Source organism: Engystomops pustulosus, chromosome 5 (assembly GCF_040894005.1).
Source record: "Engystomops pustulosus chromosome 5, aEngPut4.maternal, whole genome shotgun sequence".
In the NCBI taxonomy this organism is placed as follows: domain Eukaryota; kingdom Metazoa; phylum Chordata; class Amphibia; order Anura; family Leptodactylidae; genus Engystomops; species Engystomops pustulosus.
Window position 1 is genome coordinate 52,966,195 of NC_092415.1, and position 22,082 is coordinate 52,988,276.

At 38.7% G+C, this 22,082-nt stretch overlaps 1 protein-coding gene across 7 annotated transcripts in view; it reads left to right on the top strand.

Moving 5' to 3' along the window:
* The window catches only part of NOL4 (nucleolar protein 4), a 161,680-nt gene that overhangs the window by 128,558 nt on the left and 11,040 nt on the right, over positions 1–22,082 (top strand). For 5 of the 7 annotated variants that reach the window (XM_072151988.1, XM_072151986.1, XM_072151991.1 and 2 more), the window contains exons 7-9: positions 690–869; positions 1,872–2,063; positions 9,134–9,247. In XM_072151988.1, the coding sequence (XP_072008089.1) occupies positions 690–869; positions 1,872–2,063; positions 9,134–9,247 (486 nt within the window). The remainder of the gene's footprint in view (positions 1–689; positions 870–1,871; positions 2,064–9,133; positions 9,248–22,082) is intronic. The other 2 variants (XM_072151989.1, XM_072151990.1) reach the window with 1 other exon arrangement.

Below are 22,082 nucleotides of genomic sequence, written 5' to 3' on the forward strand. Positions count from 1 at the left end.
CTGAAGTCAAGCTCTCTCTGCCTTAGAATGCTGATTTCACTGCAATTGAATTCATGCCTTCAGTAGAGCCGGTTATGATGCCTTTGGATGCTGTTTGGTCAATTGCAGTTTTGGGAGGATTCTGAGAGGGAGAGCTTGACTTCAGTGTTTGCCTCTCTGACTATGTTTCACTTTGATTTTCTGATGTCACCAACCTTGGCCATGAACGAAACATAGCCTGGAAGGTTAAGGTTAAGCTGCTTGACAACAAACTAATAGAGTTTTATTATGACAATTTCTGCTGACGGTTACCTTTAAAGTAATTTATAGTAAAGGTATAAATTTTGCCCAATTTTGGTAATCAATGGTATTAAAAACTTACTGGGGAACACTTGAAAAAGCTTCCTATAACCTTGCCCTAGTGTTGTAGTATCTTCAGTATTTACATCAGTCTGTCTTCCTAGTATTACATGAGAAGTCCATGGAGCTAAATGTAAGTAAATGGGACACAATAGGAATAGAAAAACCACTTGAAATCAGCCATAGTCAGCAAAGTTAAGAAAGTATGAAAATTGTATTGATTTACGACTCATATGAAGTTATCCATTATGTAAACCATAAGAGTACTTGCTCCTTTACGAGGTTTATTGGTTAGGACTTAATCCGTTTGCTTACAATAATGAATCTGATGCATCTTCTTCTTTTCTCAGTCTCCAGCACATAGCTACTCCAGCTATGACTCTGGAAAGAATGAAAGTGTAGGTGGTTGTGGTGAAGATTTATCTTTGAATCGCGGTGATGAAGATGAAGATGACCATGATGATCATGAGGATGTGGAGAAGGCAACTGAAGCAGACGGAGTGGAGGCAGAACGTCTAAAAGCTTTTAATGTAAGTGATCGTTGTGACAAGAAAGCCTGCAGGACACATGCCTGCACTCCGCTAGCTCCCTACTGTGCTCACGGGCTTCTATTTCTTGGTTTTGTTCTGTTTTTGGCTGCAGGGATCAGATGATCTTGGAAGTTTATTGCCAGTAGCTTTATTTTGCATCACGTGACGTTATTCTTTCTGATCCATCAACACTTTATATACTGGCAAAACTAATCTGAATGGGATATAAAAGGGAAAGAAATCTGCACAAACAAGATTTCTGTTCTACTTTCAGAATACAGAATTACTGAAACTTTTCACCGCTTTTATAATCTAAACTCCATTTATGGAGTCAGATTTTCTTAGAATTCTTTATATTCTCTAAATATTATTCACCTATTTAGTCATTTGGCTAGACAATTGTTTGGGTTACAGTAGCTGGCTTTTTGTATTTTTTAGGGGGCTGGTGGGATCCATTGCCTTTTTATGAATAATGATTGTCATCTCCAAATCTTGCTAGTTCTGATGCCAACAAAAATATACAGTCATGAAGTGTAGATGACTTCTTCAGTGAGCTGTATGTGTGTACATATACCCACAGCATTATCTTTATTCCTCCTTTTTGATATTTGCCTTAAGGAATCCTCATGATGATAACTAGACTAGAACTTTGTGTGGTGCTGCTTGTTATCTATGTTCTGTGTATCCTATGAATCTCTGTGTTCATGTTTTGCTCTGAATTATTGGGTGACAGAATGTGTGATACTCTAAAGCTATGTTTACTGCTTTTTTATTTTATGGGATTGTTATGTGTTTTGCACTGTTAATCATTTTGCTTCTACCTGCTGCCTTGAGATATCTTCGTAAGGAAGTATATTTGGCCTAGGATGCTGCTTCTTTTTTTTACCAACCATCTTCTTCTCATGACAAAGTATCTAATTCCAATCAAGAATCTATGGTAGTAAGATGAGAGACAAGAGCAGTCCTCCAACCCCTTCTCCTCTGTCTCCCTCTTACCAACAGATGTTTGTCAGGCTGTTTGTAGATGAAAACTTGGACCGAATGGTCCCTATCTCTAAGCAGCCCAAAGAAAAGATCCAGGCAATCATTGACTCATGCAGGCGACAATTCCCTGAGTATCAAGAGCGTGCCAGAAAACGTATACGCACTTACCTCAAGTCCTGCAGGCGGATGAAAAGAAGTGGTTTTGAGATGGTGAGTTTTGACGTAAAATCAAGCCCATCAAAACCCCATATGTAATTTCATGACACTATTTTGTTTTCATCTTAGTGTCTTTATTTTACCCCTGGTTCTATTAGTTAAAACATTTTTTTTTTCGTAATCCTCTCATCATTCCTGAATTTTTCCCCATTTGTTCCTTAAGTAAAATAAGCCTTTTATCATATCATTTACCAGAACCCTAAGACAAAGTTAGTAAAATGGGCACCTTATATGGGTACATAGAAAGAGGATGGACCTAGCAGAAAGAGCAATGAGACCTGGAACACGATAGAGGAGGGTGTATGACCGGGCTCAAGCACAAGGAAGATCCGTTTCATTATTCAGCCTGAACAATGATTTGCACTGGTTCATTTCCTGGGTTCTGAATTTGATTCTCTGAACCTTATTTTTCTATTTTACTCTTTGACAAATGAGTGGCTTAGCATATTCATTTCCAAAATCATATACTTGTGTTATCCGCTGGATGCGTACCACCAGTCATGCAGAAATTGTCAGGTCTAATAATACAGTGAGTAAACAATCTAAATCATAGATAAGAAAACCATCAAGCATTAAATAAATTGTTTGTAGAAAAAGGTTTAGATTGTAAATGACTTTAGTCTTGTTATTTGTGAGCTATGCTCATGGGTCAAGCATGCAAGTCAAGCGATGATACATATATTGTATTTGTTACTATTAACTATAACATTGCCAAGAAAGCACATGTGTCATTGCTTATATTAAAACCAGACATTTGTAAATTAGATGTTTTTTTCTGAAGTCTGTATTAATAATAACAATAATTCCTTTATTTATATAGCGCCCGCTATTATGCAGCGCTACACAGAGCTCGGCAAATCAGTCCCTGTCCCCAATGTGGCTCCTAATCTAATCAACCTACCAGTATGTTTTGGATTGTGGGATTTTGACCTGGGACTTGAACCCAGGACCGCAGTGCATGAATAGAAATCAACCACCTGATTTAACCTCTATAGAGGATATAGAGCATACTAGTTCAGGGTTGGTTCCCTTTGAAGAAGACTTTTATATTAGGCTGAAGGCTTCTGGTGGATCCGGCATCACTCCCGCCGCAGGCCTGTCACCCCTCCTGCCATCTACATCAAGAGTCGGCTAATGTCATAGATGGCTGGGTAGAGGAAGCAGTGGGTAAGTTAGAAGGGCTGAGGGGGGTGTGATGCCCAATACCGGAGATGCTCTGGAACCAGATGCTCCTTTCAAAACGAACCAGCTGGTGATTATCGATTATAAAGGTGTGCCAGAATTTTAACCTCTAAAACGCAGTTGTGGTGCTTTGTAGAGGGTAAATCAGGTGGTAGATTCCCTTAAATGATTCTTAGTTATTTTTTTAATGATTTTAGAATTAATCCTAATTCAATAATCAAAATACCATCTTTGCTTCCCCTCCCACATTTTCAGCATCTCTGCTTGCTGTGTGAATTGTATAAGACTTAAATCATATAAATGTTAAACTAATGTGTCCGAATAAATAAAAAAAACGATGTGTCCGCCCCTAGCTGAGATGGAATTTGGTTAAGGACTCCAGTATCTTAAGGAATACATTTTTAACAGTATTACATACTTACCAGTTTATTACTTGAATGGGAAGAAAATTGGACATTTAAGCCCGACCTTTGCACCATGCACTAGAAAGACTACCCATCCCACTAGGGTTGGAACAGGTTGAATTATTGATTATAAAAATAGCTTACATGTCTACAGGTTGTATTTGGTATTGCAGTTTAACCCGTCTTAAGGAAATGTACATGAGCTGCAATACTGACTCTATCCTCAAAAATAAATTGTCTTTGGTCAAATGTCTGAAATAACAATATAAGCAATGCAAATGCTAATTATAATGACTTTATTTGTTTGATGATGTCCTTAAAGATGGTGGGGCCATTGGTAAAAGGCACGAAAAATGTAAGTTTTTGGTGCATATTTATGCCAAGAACTGCAACTTTCCTGGCGTGACGGGGTGGGGGTTGTGAACCCTGACAAATTTAAGGCTAGAAGCACCCGACAGTGGTTGGTCAATGAACCACAGACCATGTAATGACCAGATTTTGCTTAGCAACCGCAGTGCGGAGTCCAGGACTCAAACCATCATGGTTATATATAATGAGAGGAGTCCCTGCTTCACTGCAAAACAGCAGAGCCGAACTGTAAGCATGGTTAGAGTGAGGAAGCAGGGACTCCTTGCATTATATATTGGAGCCGTTCTTTGTACTGTGGTCGGTTTGTGAAATCTGGTCACCGCATAGACCGTGATTAATGGACTGACCGCGATCATGTGCATCATAATTATTAGATAAGTATTTTAAGTGACATGACCTTTTGTTGCAAAAGGAGTCTCCAGTGATCTACAGGTTAGTCCACAGACTGGATAGGACGGCCAGTAGCTGGATTGAGACGATACAAATATATCTATACAAGTAGGCAATCAAGTAAATAGAGAGTAAGCAATGTATCCTGGTACAGAATACCATTATTTTCAAATAACCTCACTTTCACAGCATGTCCTTACAGGAAAATTATAGCTGAAAGGTTTTAAAAATAGGATGACTATAGAAATCTGTCCTTACATAAACCTCTACTGCCGCAGTAACCATGTACTGAAAGCCTACTCTGGTAGAAAACTGTGTTTTATCTATTTGTTTCAATATTAGTTGTAAAATGCATTCCAATTAGTCCTTTGAGTAGCTCTTACAATAATTGGTTGACAGATATTGAAAACTTATGCATTAAAATGTTGAGTAATAGTCCAGGTAAATGAAGGCAGAATACACGGAAAGTATTTCTGTGTGTTTTACTAAAGATGTTAAACATTGGTTGATTCTTTTATGGGACGTTTAGGTTTATTAGCTAGACTAATGAGATGCAAGTGACCCCACTATTTATCATAAAAGATTAGGCTGACAAAAGATGTTGGTCCTTCAAGTTCAACCTATAAATTGTCTATTGTTGATCCAGAGAAAGTCTAAAAAAGGAAAATGCTAATTGGTCTAAAGTATGGAAAAATTCCTTCCCGATCCCAAATATGGCCAGAATAACTCCCAGGATCAACATCAACTATTTACAAAATGTTTTGTTCCCGTGACCTGATATTGATGCTTTTGCTCTCCATAACAGCATCCAGGCCCCTCGTGTGAAGACCTTGTGTCAGATCCTCACTGCTCTTACAGTAAAGAAGCAACATAATGAAATTATCCAAAGTAGTTGGGACACCATAAACCACACATGAAAGAGAATCATCATCTGAATCAGCCATTTCATTAGAACCGCCAACAAGTGATATAATTAGGCTACATGCACAAGTCTGTGATGCAGAAGAGTGCAGAAGAGGGAGGGTGTCCGGGCACTGCTCACTCCTCCATTCTCCATTGAAAGCCGAGCGGCCGTGCCCACTGTCTGGTGATAGGATAGGTCATTGTTACGGCTAAGTTACAGTGCAATGAGCACACAGTGCCATATAACTCTATTGTGGCCATGATCTGATGTGGCCAGATATGGCCACAAATACGGTCCTGTGCATGTAGGATGGTGACAATGTCTCAATATATCATTGGGTATTATATATTACCTTCAAGTGGACAGTCAGTTCTTGATGGAGGGCCATGTTTTGATAAAACCATTTTATCACTCTGCAGATTTAATATGCTTTGGCTTATTGATGTGTGTTGAAAGCAATACCTAGCCTGGGTGTCCTGATCACAAAATACATGACAGCTTGCTACATATGGGGCTCCTTATATAGTCCACCACAAGAAGAACGCTACCATAGAGCAATGGATGAAGGGTAGATTATTTTATTTTACATCAATAGGATGCATACATGTTGCTTATGGAATGTAATATGGGAGGAAGGCAGGTTGGTGGGGCCAGTGTGATGCTCTGGGCAATGTTCTGCTATGAATCATTGTATCCTTCCAATAATGTCACCTATATGAACATTTGCAGAGTAAGCATGTGACAAAGGTATTTCCCTAATGTTGGTGGCCTCTTTCATCTGATCATGTGGCGTGACACCCACACTGCCGACATTGTTTAGGAATGGTTTGGGGAACATGTCAAAGAGTTTATGGTGTTGACTAAATACACCAAAGCTAAATCTGATGAAGCTTTTGTAACATGTCCTCCATAAAAAGACTGATCCGTGAAGACCTTAACTTACAATTTACAGTACTGCTCCAATCTCTTGTGAAATCCGAGATCCAATAAGTCAGATCTTGTTTTTACCTTTCTACGTTGTAATTTTAGAGCATTTAATGGTGACCTTAAAAACAAAATCTGAAAACGTTGAGGCCTTGAAAGGAATGTGTTTTCTTATCCATTGTCCTACTTTCCAAACAACTACTTTTTCAGCAGTATTTTACTATATGAAACTACTTTGATTGGAAAATACACAGAAATAATAGCGTCCTGTGTCTGACAAGACTCTCCGTAGTATCTATTGCTATGCCAACAGGAGGCCATTTCTGACTCGAATGATAATTAGGTTGCTTAGTTACCACCTTAGAGAATTTTAGTCAAATACTCGTCTGATAAATATTAGGTGAGAAGCTTATCATTTACATCCCACAAGCATCTTTTACAATAGTCTGCTTTTAAGAATCCCTAGTTTTCAGAAAAGTCTATAGACAATAGGACAGGCGTCATATAATGGATCCACCTCAACTTCACTTCTCTCCTCTGGACGGATCAGAAAAAGAGAACTCCTAACACAGATGTGAACTCAACTAGGGATAACAGGGATGCAATGGTCTGGAACACATATAGTGATAGCACATATTTAGTTTGGAAAGACCTAGAGAAAGTTGGGCATGCACCCACACAGCCTTTACAAGTACGTAACAAGAAGAGGGATTACATTGTATTCTGTCGTGATTGTATTGTACACTACGAGACAAGAGAAATAAACTCTTATTCTCCATTCATTATGACCCTACATTAGTTGTATTAATGGATAGTAACCTTCATTGTCATTACTGAGAGCACAATGTGATTATGAGAGTGGATTGTAGGTTTTGTTTAAGGGCATAATCTGTAATATGCTTTTAAACACAATAACACTTATATGAGCATTGTCACTGTGCTCTGTGTTCCCGCTGTTATAAGACCCATAAAACATTGTCGTCCTCTGGCACTGCATTAATTGACTTGATTTGACCTGAAATTATCCATAGCTAAATATTACTTCTACTAATGTTCCAGCAAGGTGATTGCAGAAAGAAAAAAAAAAAAGCTGACTTTTACACAACACCATTTCACATTGACAGTCATTATTTCTCAAATACATTATCACCCATTAATTTTCCCATAGAGAATATATCTGTTCTACTGTTAATATTTCATGCGGTGGAAAGTCACTGTTTATGACCTTCTAATTGTTCTAGAGAAAGAAATTATTGTCTTATAGATACATGGTAATAGCATTAAAACTATTGGAGGACATGTTGTATTTTATGTTATGTGACATAAATACACACGTTTTTATTATAGAAAAGGTTTTTTTGTGTTGCATCGTAGCAGCATAGATGTATAAAACCACTTTACTTGTTTACATCATGCTGTTGCAGTTAGGTTAGGACTGGCCCACCCGATTACCAGAGGATCCTCCGGGTGGGTCCTAACACTTTCATAGGCATCAGTGATAATCTAGTAGGATCTTTTTTTCTAGAGGCCTCTATATAATTCAGTAGGTTGGGCTCAATGAACTTATCCATCACACGGGTTGCAGTGATAACTTCATGTGCAGTTTGTTTTAACGAGTTTTGTATTTATTTTATTCCATGTTAAGGGTTTTAATTATATATAGAAATATATATATATATATATATATATATATATATATATATATATATATATATATATATATATATTTTATGCAGCTCATATTCCTAGAAATAGATCTATATCCTGAATGTATGGTTTTTGGTGAAGTTTTTTCAGTGCCTTTTTGCTTATAGTAATGAGGGCCATGGAAAGTGATTTGTTCTCGGCAAGTGTGATGCAAGGCCAATAGCTACATGTTATATTAGTTGCATAATATTACTAAGTTTGAAAGGTCCCAAGGCAGCAGCAGACAAACCTGGGCAGATTCCAGTTCACATGAGGCACATGGGGCCGGCATTGCCCAAGGGCTCACATACTCATGTGCTTGCTCTGTTTGCTGCTATACTAATACTAAGATAGACATTGGAGCAGATTTATCAATCTGCCTGAAAGTCAGAATATTTCTAGTTGCTCATGGCGACCAATCACAGCTCAGCTTTCATTTTACCAGTGCTCATGAATATTTTAAAGGGGAGCTGTGATTGGTTGCCATGGGCAACTAGAAATATTCTTACTTTCAGACAGCTTAATAAATCTGCCCCACTGTGTTTCATTGTATTATAGTGTTTTTTCTGGGGCTTGCTGATAATGCCAATGGTCATTGAAATCACTAGGGGAGATTTATTAGAAGTATCCTAGTGCACAACTGTTCTAGTTGTTCATGGCAACCAATCAGAGCCCAGCTTACATTTTACCACAGCTGTTTATAAAAATGAAAGCTGAGTTGATTGGTTTCCATGGGCAACTAGAACTGTTCTGCACTTAGACACTTTCTTAGAAGCTCCCCATAGTGTTTAATAATGTTAATTATTTCATTAATGTTCTTTTTTATATACTGTACATATATATAGTGTATATACAGTGTAGTACACTAGTAATTTTTTTATTTACTTTTCCAAGTAGGCAGGTTAGAAGTAACACGTCGTATACTTTGGTATCTCTAGTAGCTATAAGGCAGACGTTTTCTCGTACTCTTTCTTCAGAGTTGTCTTCTAATATACCGAGCGATATAAATTGTGACACATTCCAGGTGAAGGATTATCCTGTGTTTCTTCATTTTGTCATCAGTTCATTTCCCCTTTCAGTTCTTGTTTTTGTGTGTATGTGCATTGTAAAGTGACATTTCAGTAAATGCAGTCTTGTCTCCTTTTAACCCTTACAAACCTGACAGCTGTTTAATCCTGGAATATCTATAATGTGCTTTTTTTCAGTCCCGACCTATCCCCTCACACCTCACCTCCGCTGTAGCAGAAAGTATCTTAGCCTCAGCCTGTGAGAGTGAAAGTAGGAATGCTGCCAAGAGGATGAAGCTAGACAGACAGCAGGTACGGCTCACGTCGAGAATGATGCCAGTAATTGTCTTACAAATAATGATGTGTTTACCGAGCAGCTCGTATTCTATGTTACTGTGTATTTGAGATACTTGAAATAACCAATGTGCCCACAAGGTTTTTAAGATGTATTCACATTGAAACGTTGCAAATTTTGATGGAAATTCACTGTGTAAATAAACACCCCAATTGTTTGGGCTGCAATCCCAGAGTTAGTATCTGCAACTTATCACTTACTCTTAAGTTCGGTGACCACAGCCCCGCAAAGCTCCCAAATTTTCTTGGGTAAAAATCTAGGTATTTTAAGAGTTACCTCAACCCAATAAAGAAGATTTTCAGATGTGTATGCGTAATTCACATCCATATTCTACCAGGACTAGCTGAATTTACCAGACATATTATCAAAATTCAGGTGAATTCCAGGCAGCTTAGGACTGGTTGCAACTATGGCCCTGCTCTGTTGTCTCTTCCAGGTAGTAGTTAGTTACTATGGCAGTTGTACATCCTAGTCTTACGGTAAATTACTTTAAAGAAATTTACATTTATGTAAAAGGGTTTCCAGTATTAAATAATGCACTTAAAAGCAAAACTAAAACTTTGAAGCATGTTTTGTTTTATTGCAAAAATGAATAAAACAGGTGATAATAGTAAACACCTGTGTGTAAGCTCCTGTGTGTCTGTTTGCTGCTCTTTCTCCTGTAGTGAGCAGTGTTTTAAAGCCCTCTCAGGTCTGTCCACCTCAGACAGATGAGATAGCTAATGATTAACTCTTTCCATATCTAGAAAATATTTTCCCCTTGACGGTGCACCTCTCTGAGGAGATTAGACTATCTAGGGATCAGTTTCCTTTATCTCTCAGCTGTCAGTTGATACAGGACAGAAAGAGGATGTAAACAAACTGCTTAAATAAAGAAGAAAGGCAGGGGAAAAAGAAGGAACAGGAAACATATTTCTTTAATAAAGTATATGACAAAATTTACTGTTATCGTCTGCACTGATTTATAAAAGTTTGAGGAAAGTTTATTTATGCTTTAACCTCTGTCGGTCAGCAAAAGTCCACAGCACAGCAGGTCCTACGGTTAAAAGTAGCATCTGCAATGATCCGTCATAGTAGCCTCTGACCATTGATTCAGAAGTCATTTGCCAAACACACGGACATTGGTGCTGTAGTCATAGGATGGCTGTAGTGTACATATGGCCATAAACTGGGGTTAGGAAATGCAGGATTAAAGGAAATCTACTGTTTGATTTCCTCCATTATGAAGCAAACATACCTTGAGAATGCTGCAGCTACACTTATGCAGAAACATATCTTGTTTAATCCCTGAGTTGAGTGGTTTTGACAGAACCCGCAACTTTATAGATTTTATTCTTTTTACAATATATAAGTGATCCTATGACTCATAATACAGCTACATCAGATGAGTAGGAGCAATGGATAATGTTGCAATAAAAGTACAATGTAAACTTCTGTACTAGAATATAAAGTGTGATGATTTCATAAAATAGGTTCCATGAGTCACTTTGTGAATCAGCTGCAGAAATTACAGCTCAATCCCAAAATTATAATGATATAACTGGGTCAGTACAGTGATTCACTAGACCAAACGTTGTTTCTAAATAATCTACAATTCTATCAAAACTCGACTTCTCGCCCAGCAGGGGGCTTAATGTTTCCAGCAACATCATGTGTTAAAAAGATTTAATTTCACAGAAAATGTGGTATCTCTAAAAGTTTCAATCAGAGTTTTTTACATTTATTTGAAGACTTTCTGAAGCTGAACAGCTATGCATTAGGTTTTCAGACATGGTGCAGCCCCTGTGGTAGCTGATCTTTAGATTATGAGTCATGCAGTTTAGGACATTTGTGCCATGTCTAATGTACAGTGGGTAGGGAAAGTAGTCAAAACCTTTTACATTTTTCACTCTTTGTTTCATTGCAGCATATTGGTAAGATCAAAAAAGTACTTTTTGATGCTAATTAATGTACACTCTGCAACCCATCGTGACAAACAGTAATGTAGATTTTTTTTTTGATTTTGCGGAATTTCTCCCAACTCCCTACTGCATTTCTGGAGCTCAGCCACAATGTCAAAATCCAAAATCTTAGGGGTTCTTCTTTAGCTCTCTCACCAAAGCTCTTCTGGTTAGTTTCGCTGGGCGGCCAGTTCAAGAAAGAGTTGTGGTCATCCCAAACATCTTCCATTTATGGATTATAGAGGCCACTGTGCTCTTAGGTACCTTGAGTGCTGCAGAAATTCTTTTGTAACCTTGGCAGGATCTGTGCCTTGCCACAATTATGGCTCCTTGGGCAGTTCCTTAGACCTCAAGATTCTTATGTGCTCTGACATGCACTGTGAGCTCTGGGGTCTTATATAGATAGGTGTGGGCCTTTCCTAATCAAGTCCAATCAGTTTAATTCAACACATATGGACTCCAATTAATGGTTTAAACCATCTGAAGGAAATGAACAGCATGTGAGTTAAATATGAGTGTCACGGCAAAGGGTCTGCATACTTATGAAAATGTCATATTTCATTTTTTTCTTGTTTAATAAATCAGCAAATATATGTACATTTGTGGTGCAGAGTGTACATTAATGAACAATAAATAACTTTTTTGATCTTACTAATTGGCTTTAATGAAAAAAGAGTGAAAAAGTAAAGGGGTCTGAATATTTCCTGTACCCACTGTATCTGCTACAACTAAACAGGCTAGGAAGCCAATGCATTTCCGGGATTGACATTCCGTCATTTTTTCCAAATTGTGCTTTTGCCTTTCCTCTTGTATTGCTCCTGGAAATGTATAAATGTGTGTTACAGTTCTCATTGTTAATGTGGAGAGCCTCTGATATATTCCAAAGGCTACATATAAATGTACTAAAACTGACATTTCAAGTAACTTGGGAAAATATACTGCAATTTAGTTCTAATATTTTCTCTGCCTTCACCAGAGATGATATAATGGATTTATTCAGCCTTACCCCTTACCTTAAAATGCTTGCCCACTTACAGAAAATAATGTATATTGTTTGCATAAGGAAAAGTTATATAGTTTTCCAATATACTTTCTGTATCAATTCCTCACCAGTTTCTAGATCTCTGCTTGTTGTCATTCCATAGGAAGCTTCATTGTATACTTTCGTTGAATAAGCTCTGGTCATGGTCATGTGATGTCACACAGGTGCACAATTCATTACTATCACAGAGAGTAATCAGAGCTGTGTGTGATAAGAAGCTGTGCACTTGTGTGATATGAAATGACTATGGACCAGCCCAGAGGAAGTAAACATTGAAGCTTCTTGTTAAATGGCAGCAAGCAGAGATCTTGAACACCTGGAGAAATTCATATAGAAAATATATCAGAAAATTGAATAACTTTTCATTACAAAAACAATATCAATTATTTGCTGAAAGTGGACAACCCCTTTAAATCAAATGTGGATAATGATTCCAATGACTCATGAAACCACTTTATTTTAGTATTATGACATCTTACCCCTAAAATGCTACAGCTCACAACATGTTTTAGTGAGCGAACATAAGCAGATATAGGATATGCACCTGGTGATGGAATATTAAATATGTTTTTTTTTAAAGAAAGAGAAAAAAAGGATCTACACATATGAGATTAAGATGCTATTAAAGAAGCAAGGATTTCATTTCATATTATTGGATATAATATATTAAACATAAAAACAATGTAAGGGCACTATTTAGTGCTGGAACAGAACCAGAACAGGACCAAAGAAACATTGATGCTTTCTCCCCCACCTGTCAGACAATGATGCGCCGCAGCGCCAGACATAACTTGTGGACCTTTGGGTGATTTGGGTAAAAGTAAAAAGTAAATCATACTTTTAGAGCCCCAATCTGAGATTTGGACTAGATGGAGGATAAGGGATGATGTTTTTGCTGTAGATAACAGGTTCAGATACCTGACACGGGTCTCTTTATGTGTTTTACTTCCTCAATATGACAAGATTGCGTTACATTGTCAGACTTTATTACATTGTGCGGCTGATAATTTCTGCAGGTAAAGTTTGGAGACGTTACTGTGGTAACTAGTTTATTGGACACAGATCCTGCTACTCCAATCTCAGCATTTACATGACAGTGACATCTGACTTCACATCTGTTAGAGAGCCGTGGGAGTAACAATGGAGCCTGGGTAACACTGTGACTCCTTATAATGTACGATGAGTGGGATACATTCTTTCCCTGGAGCAGTGTTTTAGCGCTGTTTTTTCAGATGTGCAGGAGAATTACATTTCGGGCTGATAACTTTATAAGATGTGTTTTTTCACTATGAGAAACTGTTGCTCACTGCCTCGATTATATTACATTGTAGAACATAATACATAGTAATGCAAAGTTACATTGTAAACACATTTTTTTACAACTGCAAAGAAACATTTTGTAAAGAATCAGCCTCTATTGAGTACTGGCAGAAAGATTGTATTGCATAGACCAGTGATGGCGAACCTATGGCACGGGTGCCAGAGGTGGCACTCGGAGCCCTCTTTTTGGGCACCCAAGCCATCAACATAGAACTCAAAGAATCATCCTGCAGTCCCAGGCGACTCAAGAGATGCTGCTCTCAGTTCTATTCTTGATTGCTTGGGACTGCAGGAAGAGGTAGAACACGTGGGAAAGGGAGTATTATCATTAGAGCTCCTCTAGGCCCCACATTTCTTCCTGTACAGGGGGAGATGCTATAACATTAGTCAAAATTTGCCCTTCTTCTTTCAACTGTTTTGTTGTCCTCAAGAGGCCAATATGATTGAAAGTTGTGGAAGAACAGGTAGCAATAAATTACTACTTAAATCGCCGTGCTGGCACTTTGCAATAAATAAGTGTGCTTTGATTGTAGTTTGGGCACCCGGTCTCTAAAAGGTTCGCCATCACTGGCATAGACTAAGCATTATACTATTATTCTAGGAAAATATCTGGTTCCTTAATCCATGCTGTTCTCTACTTTCTGGTCTCATGTTACTATTAGGGGTCCAGACACCACTACTGCATAATCCTACATGTGTACATTAACTAATACAGACCCCAGGAGCAGACGACAAATAAAGTGCAGACCTAGAACCCCATAGCAGACCTATAATACAGAAGAACCCCAAAGCAGACCTATAATACAGAAGACCCCCAAAGTAGACCTATAATACAGGAAACCCCCAGAGAACACATATAATACAGAAGACACCCAAAAACAAGCACATAGTTGTGGAGCCCCACACAAAGCAGGCATATAATAGTGGAGACCCCCACAGAGCATACACTAATACAGGTGACCTCCAGATTACACATGACCTCACCGCTCAGGTCCCCTCCAGCTCCGGGCGCTGCACTGCACAGACAGCCAGTGTCATAAGTCTGCAGGAGATACAGGGAGCGGTGGGCACATGTCTTACATGCTTACCACTCAATGGCCTCCCAGACCTCCCTTTGCAGCGCACATTCTTCTTTGCTAGAAGCAGCATGCAGGATGCAACCCAATGCATTGTGGACCACAGGTTGTGCTACTGCTCTTAGGCTATGTTCACACATTATTGAAATGCTGCTGTAACGGAAACAAAATGCTGTTTTGTTGCTGATCGTATTAAAGCGTGCATGAGGAAATTCATTTTTAACTGGTGACAGGTAGTATAAAAATATATTAGACACTACCTGGCTCCCTGCCAGCACCGGTTAGTAAATCATGTGGTGGGGTGGGCAGCTCCAACGGCCCAAGTCCCGTCTTCTCGATTCTGCTGCTGTCTCCAGTTGACGTAGGGAAGGGGGATTTAGCAGGGAAGAGGCAGAGTGTTTGTGCACTGTGCAGTGTTCAGTGGATTTACTTGTGGGAAACTATGCTAACTATGCTAAATTACTTTGAGAGAGAACACAAGGCATCATGGGATCTGTGGGCAAGCTAACTGGCCTCAGCTTGAGGGCATAGACAGGTAGACAGTGTCCACCCACTTCACCTCTGGTGAGAAAGATTTTTGTCAAACACTTTCAGAACAGAAAATGTCATAACTTTGGAAAGAAAATGAAGAGCAGCACAAAGTAGGCATTGTTCTGTTTGTTTTCAAAGGGGAATCACAAATAATAATTTGGTAAAATCACTATAGCTTTACAGTTACGCTTTTAATGTTCACAACAGGTCAGATTTTGCTGTAAACGTATAATTCAAATGTGTAAATGATATTTAGCAAAATCTCATTGGGGTTGATGAATCGTGCCTTGTGCGCCAGTTTTCTGGCCTTTTTGTACCCCACATGACTCTTCAAAAAATTTGGCAGGCATGCCTTAGGCAGCCACATTTACTAATCTGTAACAAAAAAAAACTGCCCCTGTCTTTCCACATCTGCCTCATCATCTTTTCTACCCTACAGACTGAATTCTGTAATAAAAAAGTTAAAAATGTTCACAACTTTTGAGCATAACTGATATGATGTTAAGGGAGGCAGGTCATGTCAGTGCTCTTTATTAACAAAAGTAACCCCCTCTACTTCCCTAAAATATATACTGATATGAATGTACTGATACGTTTAAATATATATATATAGTCGGTCTCTCACCAACTTCTTTTAAAACAGTAAAAATATTGGTACAGTAAACTTTAAACACAATAGGCGGAATTTATTAATGTTTTACCGGCTCCGAGGGTGCAAAGCTCCACAACACTAGTCTTGTGGTGATGTAGTCACTGTGATGATGAATAGATAGACTTGCTTATAGATGGTTTAAGCTGTGCGCAATGTGACGCATCGGCCATTTTTTGGCAAACTGACTTTATCTCACTTGCCCCCTTTGTTGGAAAAGGTGAAAAATCCTTTATAAATGGCCTTACGCCAGAGCTATGCCAGAAGTCTGGCCAAAGTGGCTTCATAAATTCCTCCCAAACTCTTTTAATTTGAGATAACTTCATTCACTGCAATCAAATTCAATAGTTTTAAATTACTAATTGATTCCTTGATTCCTAGAGAGATATAAGTGGGGGGTACTTTATGAAGTATAGCTGACTGTGTTTGCCCTTTCCGAATTCCATCTATAGTTTGGGGGGGGGGTGATTTATCACTGCTTCTACACCAGTTTTCTGCCGTAGAAGCTGTAATAGAATCACAAATTGTTGCGCAGTGCTCTTACAGCGACTATACCACATGCACGCCATGTGGGCGTGGAGAGAGCATAGACGGGCCCAGTGGCCAGCGGAGGGGGGGCTCTGGGTGTTCTGGCATAGTGTTCAGGTTAGACTTGGCATAGTTGTGCCCGGTGGCCACATCACAGATTAAAAGCAGGCAGAAGGGACACATTCTCCATTCCCCAAGAAGCGGGATTCTAGTACCATAAGTAGAAAGGGATTTCAGACCTGTAGGGGCTGTAATAGTCATACAGCCCAGGGCCCATGGCAGTCTAAATCCACCCCTGAGTGGGGTGTGTGCATATCCCTCTCCAACGCATAAATAGTTATTAACAATAGTGACTGAAGAATGTGGAGACTGAAGCTTGAACGCTAGGCCTGTAGTACGTCTATCCCTGACCATCACCCACTGACGCGCTGGCAATGCACAGATACTTTGTGGATATTTTACAGCTGACTGTGAACAAAAGTTAAATAAATAAAGAAATTGAAGTGGCAAATTGAACACCTCATCATTAGGAATTGCATGAAGTATTGCTTTTAGCTCTTAAGGACTCTGGAGGCAGATGAAGGCAGCTATTAGGTCTCTGACAAAGCAATTATGGACCAGACACATACGCTGCCAGCTGACCTGACATTTGCCTCCGGATAGTTGTCATAGCAGCTGCCCGCACAGGAGAGTTAGATCCAAGTGTTTACTACTTGATCCTATTACAGAACAGGACCATGTTTCTATAAGATGTATGCCCACCATCATGCCACGTAAGGGATGTCCACTGCTTATTCTACAAGATTTTACCATACAGTGTTAATGATTTACCCCTGGTTAGTGTGGAGCGCCATTCAGTCTTACTGGTTACCAGGTAACAGGGGAACGCTGCCAGGGAACACTACTCAAATATACTCTATATACAAGCAAGAGGATCCACTGCTACAGCCCTGTGTATAGCGGCGGCACCATGTACAGGGGGAGACCCTGACCCAAAGCAGGATATGAAGAGCCGCAACGCTATCCTGTATCCTGCAGAACATATGGCAAACTAATCCATCCAGGTTCTACTTTATTAATAGGAACGTGTCCCAGTGTGTACATTATAGTTATGTAAATCATATTTTAACAATGGTGGTTTTTAGTTCTAAAAATTTTATTTCTATTAAAAGGGCAAAAATCTGCCAAGTCTTAACTGGACAAATTTGACTCAAAGGTATAGATAGGTAAATGCTTTAGGTAATATCATTATCAGAATAACTCTAGATATATCTATGGTCAGTAGAGTCCATGAATATCACTTTGTATGTAGTAATTTTTTTTTTTCAAAGTTTGCTGAATTCACTACAATCTTTCACTAACAGTAACCAGCGCGTGCATAGATTTCATACACTGCCATCTAGTGGGCATAGCATGTATTCTTCTATTATGGAATTGTGTATATACATTGTATAATATACACAGTATAATAATAATAATAATCTTTATATATCGGCATCAAATTCTGCAGCGCTTTATAATATATATATATAAATATATATAACTACATCAGGAGCACATGGCCTGCTGGCTTTAGAGCACAGAACCTCATAGTGGCTTGGTTTAGAGTTTGGCCAGGAAATTTAAAAAAAAACAAAAAACTTCTTAATATCAGTGACTCATGCAGTTAAAGGAGAATACTCTGTATGATTAGGACCTGAAGAGCAACATTAAAACAAGACAAACAGATGTGTTACCAAGACCACAAAATACATCAATAAACCAAATACAGATAAAGAGCAATTCAGTAGTTTTGCAAGGTACAAAACTAATTCAGCAGAGGACAACCAGGAAAAGCCAGAGTTAGTAAAACCCCCTCGGAGGACCCCAAAATTATATGGATGACCTATGCAACAAAAATAAGCAACATTCAAACATCATGTATCAAAGTGCATAGAACATAACAAATTACCAATAAGAAATAGTTCAGGTTATTGTACACAGGGGACCTTTCATTCTATTCCGGGCTCTGTATTGGAGACCAGAGACAGTATATACTGTAATGACTATGTCCATTGAGCCATAAGCAGCATTTGACACAAGTGAGCCTGCTTGATCAGAAGGTGCAGCGCAGTGGTATATCCCTGGGGGGCAGCATCATATCTGGGTCATTATATTTAGGATTCCACAGAGTTTTCTTACACATGAGCAGACAGCAGCACCATAGTGAGCAGTGTATAATGTCATATCATAGGGATGTACTATGTATTAATAATTCCATTACAAGGCAATGTAGTACAGTATGTACAGATCCTGTACAGTATGATGATGACATCATGGGACATCAGGGATCAGTAGTGATAAGAAATCTACTGAAGTTTCTCCAGCACAGCACAAGAATTAAACACTTATTTAGATGCCTATAATGCAGCTTCTATATACATATACAATTTTGTGCTAATCTGCCATGTTATGAAAATAAAAACTTTTTTATTTTTAAATTAGGAGTAAAAAACATTGGGCCACATTTATCTTGGCTTGTTTGCTTTAAAATTAGTGATGGGTAGTTCGCGAACGAGCCAACATAAAGCCGACTCTTTTGTGTGAACAACGGTAGTTGGCTCCCTTCAGTGAGCCGCTAGCTCCCTTAGTCCCGCCCCTTAATGGCTCACCATGCCCCTTTTAACCAATAAAATCGGGTTAAAAGTGGTGTGGTGAGGGGTGATTGGCTGGAATGCGGCTCACCAATATATATTTCATAGGGAACCATTCGGGAGCAAGAAGATCTGGCTCTTCTTAGTGAGTGGAGCCTAAAGATCCAGCTCACTAAGAAGAGCCGGACTTCTCATCACTATTGAAAGTTGGTATAAAAAGACAATATTTATTCTCCGCAGTGCTTAAAGGCTGGTGCAAGCAAGGCTCCAAACATGGTTCAGTTACATCAGTTCTGTCAGGAGGAATGGGCCCAAATTCCTATCAACTATTGTGAGAAGCTTGTCAAAAGAGATCCAAAACGTTGGACCCAAGCCATACAGTTTTAGGGTAATGCTTCCAAAACTAATGACAGTTATGTAAACCTAGGACTTTGCAGAAAGTAATAAAAATGCCTTTAAAAATTCTCTCTCTCATTATTCTGGCATTTGGCAACTTTAAATAATTTTGGTTATCCTAATTAACCTAAAATGGGAAAAGCTTATTCTGATTTCATGTCAGATATCGAGAAAAACATGCATACAGTATGTGTCTTTTTATATTGCATATGTAAACTTCCTAGTTTCAACTGTAATAATTCTATAGGATTAACCTTTTTTAACCTTGAATTTTGATAATTATTCTCCAATAAAACTAAAAATGTAATGTATTACTAAGGAACCTGAGTATGGCGGATCGTTGTAATGGTAAAACTGGAAAAAAAATGTCCTACTTCATGATTTTACAGAAAATTGGATATATAAAAGCTGTTTAAGTTGTCATCTTATTGTATACAGCTTTCTATTGTGACCTTTGTGTAGGGAATATCTTAAAAATATGGTTCTTTAGAAGGCTTTTCCATTTTCTTCCACCCTTTGTAATACGATGAGTTGGAAGTATTGCAGCCAGCGCTTCACCGTTCTGCTATATAACTGACCTTGCCTATAGAAATTCTCAGATTTTCATTAATATAGGTAGGTGCATTCTGGAGAAGAAATAGGGCTGACGTAGTTCATAGAGCAAGGAATCTTTTATCTCTGACTAATGTGTAGCTCTTAATCTTGATGTAAAAGGGATAGAGGCAAAGCGTTAAAACTGTGCTACTCATGAGATGAGAATTTCTGGAGACTGGAAAGAAATATAGTGTATTCTGGTTAATATTCTTGTTTACTGTGTGCTCGGGATCAGATGTATGGAATCAGGGGCCTAACTAGGAGACGCAGGGCCCTATAGCAGACTTCTGAATGGGGCCCCTTTCCTCCTTAAAAAATAATATATATTTGTACACATGTGGGTTACATTCATATGACATTTATACACTCATGTATACACACATTTACATACACATAAAGCATATACACACATACAGCATAAACATGTATACAGCATACACACCCCATATATACACCCATGCACCACATACACATCACATATTGTACACATATTGTACCTACAATTCCATATACAGACATATAACACATACATACAGCATATACATACCCAAAACACACTCAATACTCTAGTTGCCAGGGCCCCCTGACTCTGCGGGCCCCATAGCGCAGTGATGGCGGAACCTTTTAGAGCCTGAGTGCCCAAACTTCAACCAAAAGCCACTTATTTATAGCAAAGTGTCAGCGCAGCAATGTAAGCAGTAATTTATTTCTCCTTGTTCTTTGACAACTTTAAATCGTTCAGCCTCCTAAAGACACCAAGAAGTTGAAAAGTGGAGGGCAAATTTGCCTATCATGGTAGGAAGATTCTGTAGGTCAGGTGACCTTTATGTTGGGGTGATGGCCTGGGTGCCCACAGAGAGGGTTCCGAGTGCCACCTCTGGCACCAGTGCCATAGGTTCGCCACCACTGTCATAGCGGATACTATGGCTGCTACCCCTATAGGTACGCCCCTGTATGAAATGAGGTGTGGAATGTATGTATGTCCCATAAAGGAAACTATACATCTGCCTTCTGGAACCATTGCTTGGTTCCATTATCTTTAGGTGAATGTAGAGATCTTTTGCAGGAATCCGATCCTACACGATATGGTTACCAAACAAGTAAATATATGTAACCAGTCATGGAAACATACATTAGGCCCTTCTATCATGGGGCAAAACCTAGCACCTTTAATAAGGTATTGATGTATTATTTGCTATTGGGCTTCTGGCATTTTTTAAAGCAAAGGCCCCTGACATTTTTTTAGCCGAACAACCTCATAAAATTTGATATATTGTTGAGCCAATATTATTAGTAAAAAGGCTTACTGAACCATTACATTTATGATGCAGTAATTTTAGTTGTTTTTTTTTCTTTTTATTATCTCCACAGTTACACTTAATATTTTTCTTTTTTTTATAACTTTTTATTTAATTTTCAAGAAATGTTTGAACACACATGGCGATTGGATTAGAGTTGATGGGGTGTGTCCCCTATATCCTATGCTGCCAGGACAGCACAAGCCGGGTATCTTCCTAAAGCTTAAAGTCCAGCTGTGGGTTTCAGATTGTCCATTATGAAGTAGCAGGCCTGGGTCAGCAATAAGTAAACTGGAGATTAGCAGAACTATGGGGAGGATCTTTATATTTTTCTATCTAGTTACATAAGAACTCGTTGAGTACATTATCTTATGAGTACAACACCCCAGATTGGGCTAATTTCAGTGGGGTATTATTTTTGTAATACATCTAGAACACATATATGATAATACCTCTGGTACTACCCTGGTCACTGTGCCAAAATAATATGGCAGCCTGTACTATTAAAGCATAGGGGAAGGGCTTTCCGATATGACCAATTAATGTAGTGTCTATCCTAATCTTGACTGCCATTGTTAGACCCTTATACAAAATAATAAATTACAAACCTTTCTATCAGTTGTGCCTGGTATTGCAGTGCAGCATTATTGTAGTGAATTAGACGGAGCTGCAATACAGCCTGTGGACAGGAAGAAAGGAAGCAGCCATGTTTTCCTAATCCCTTTACCTATAGACTTGTATTCAGAAGTGTAAAAGTAGAGAACATGCTCTGATGTCCTAAATTG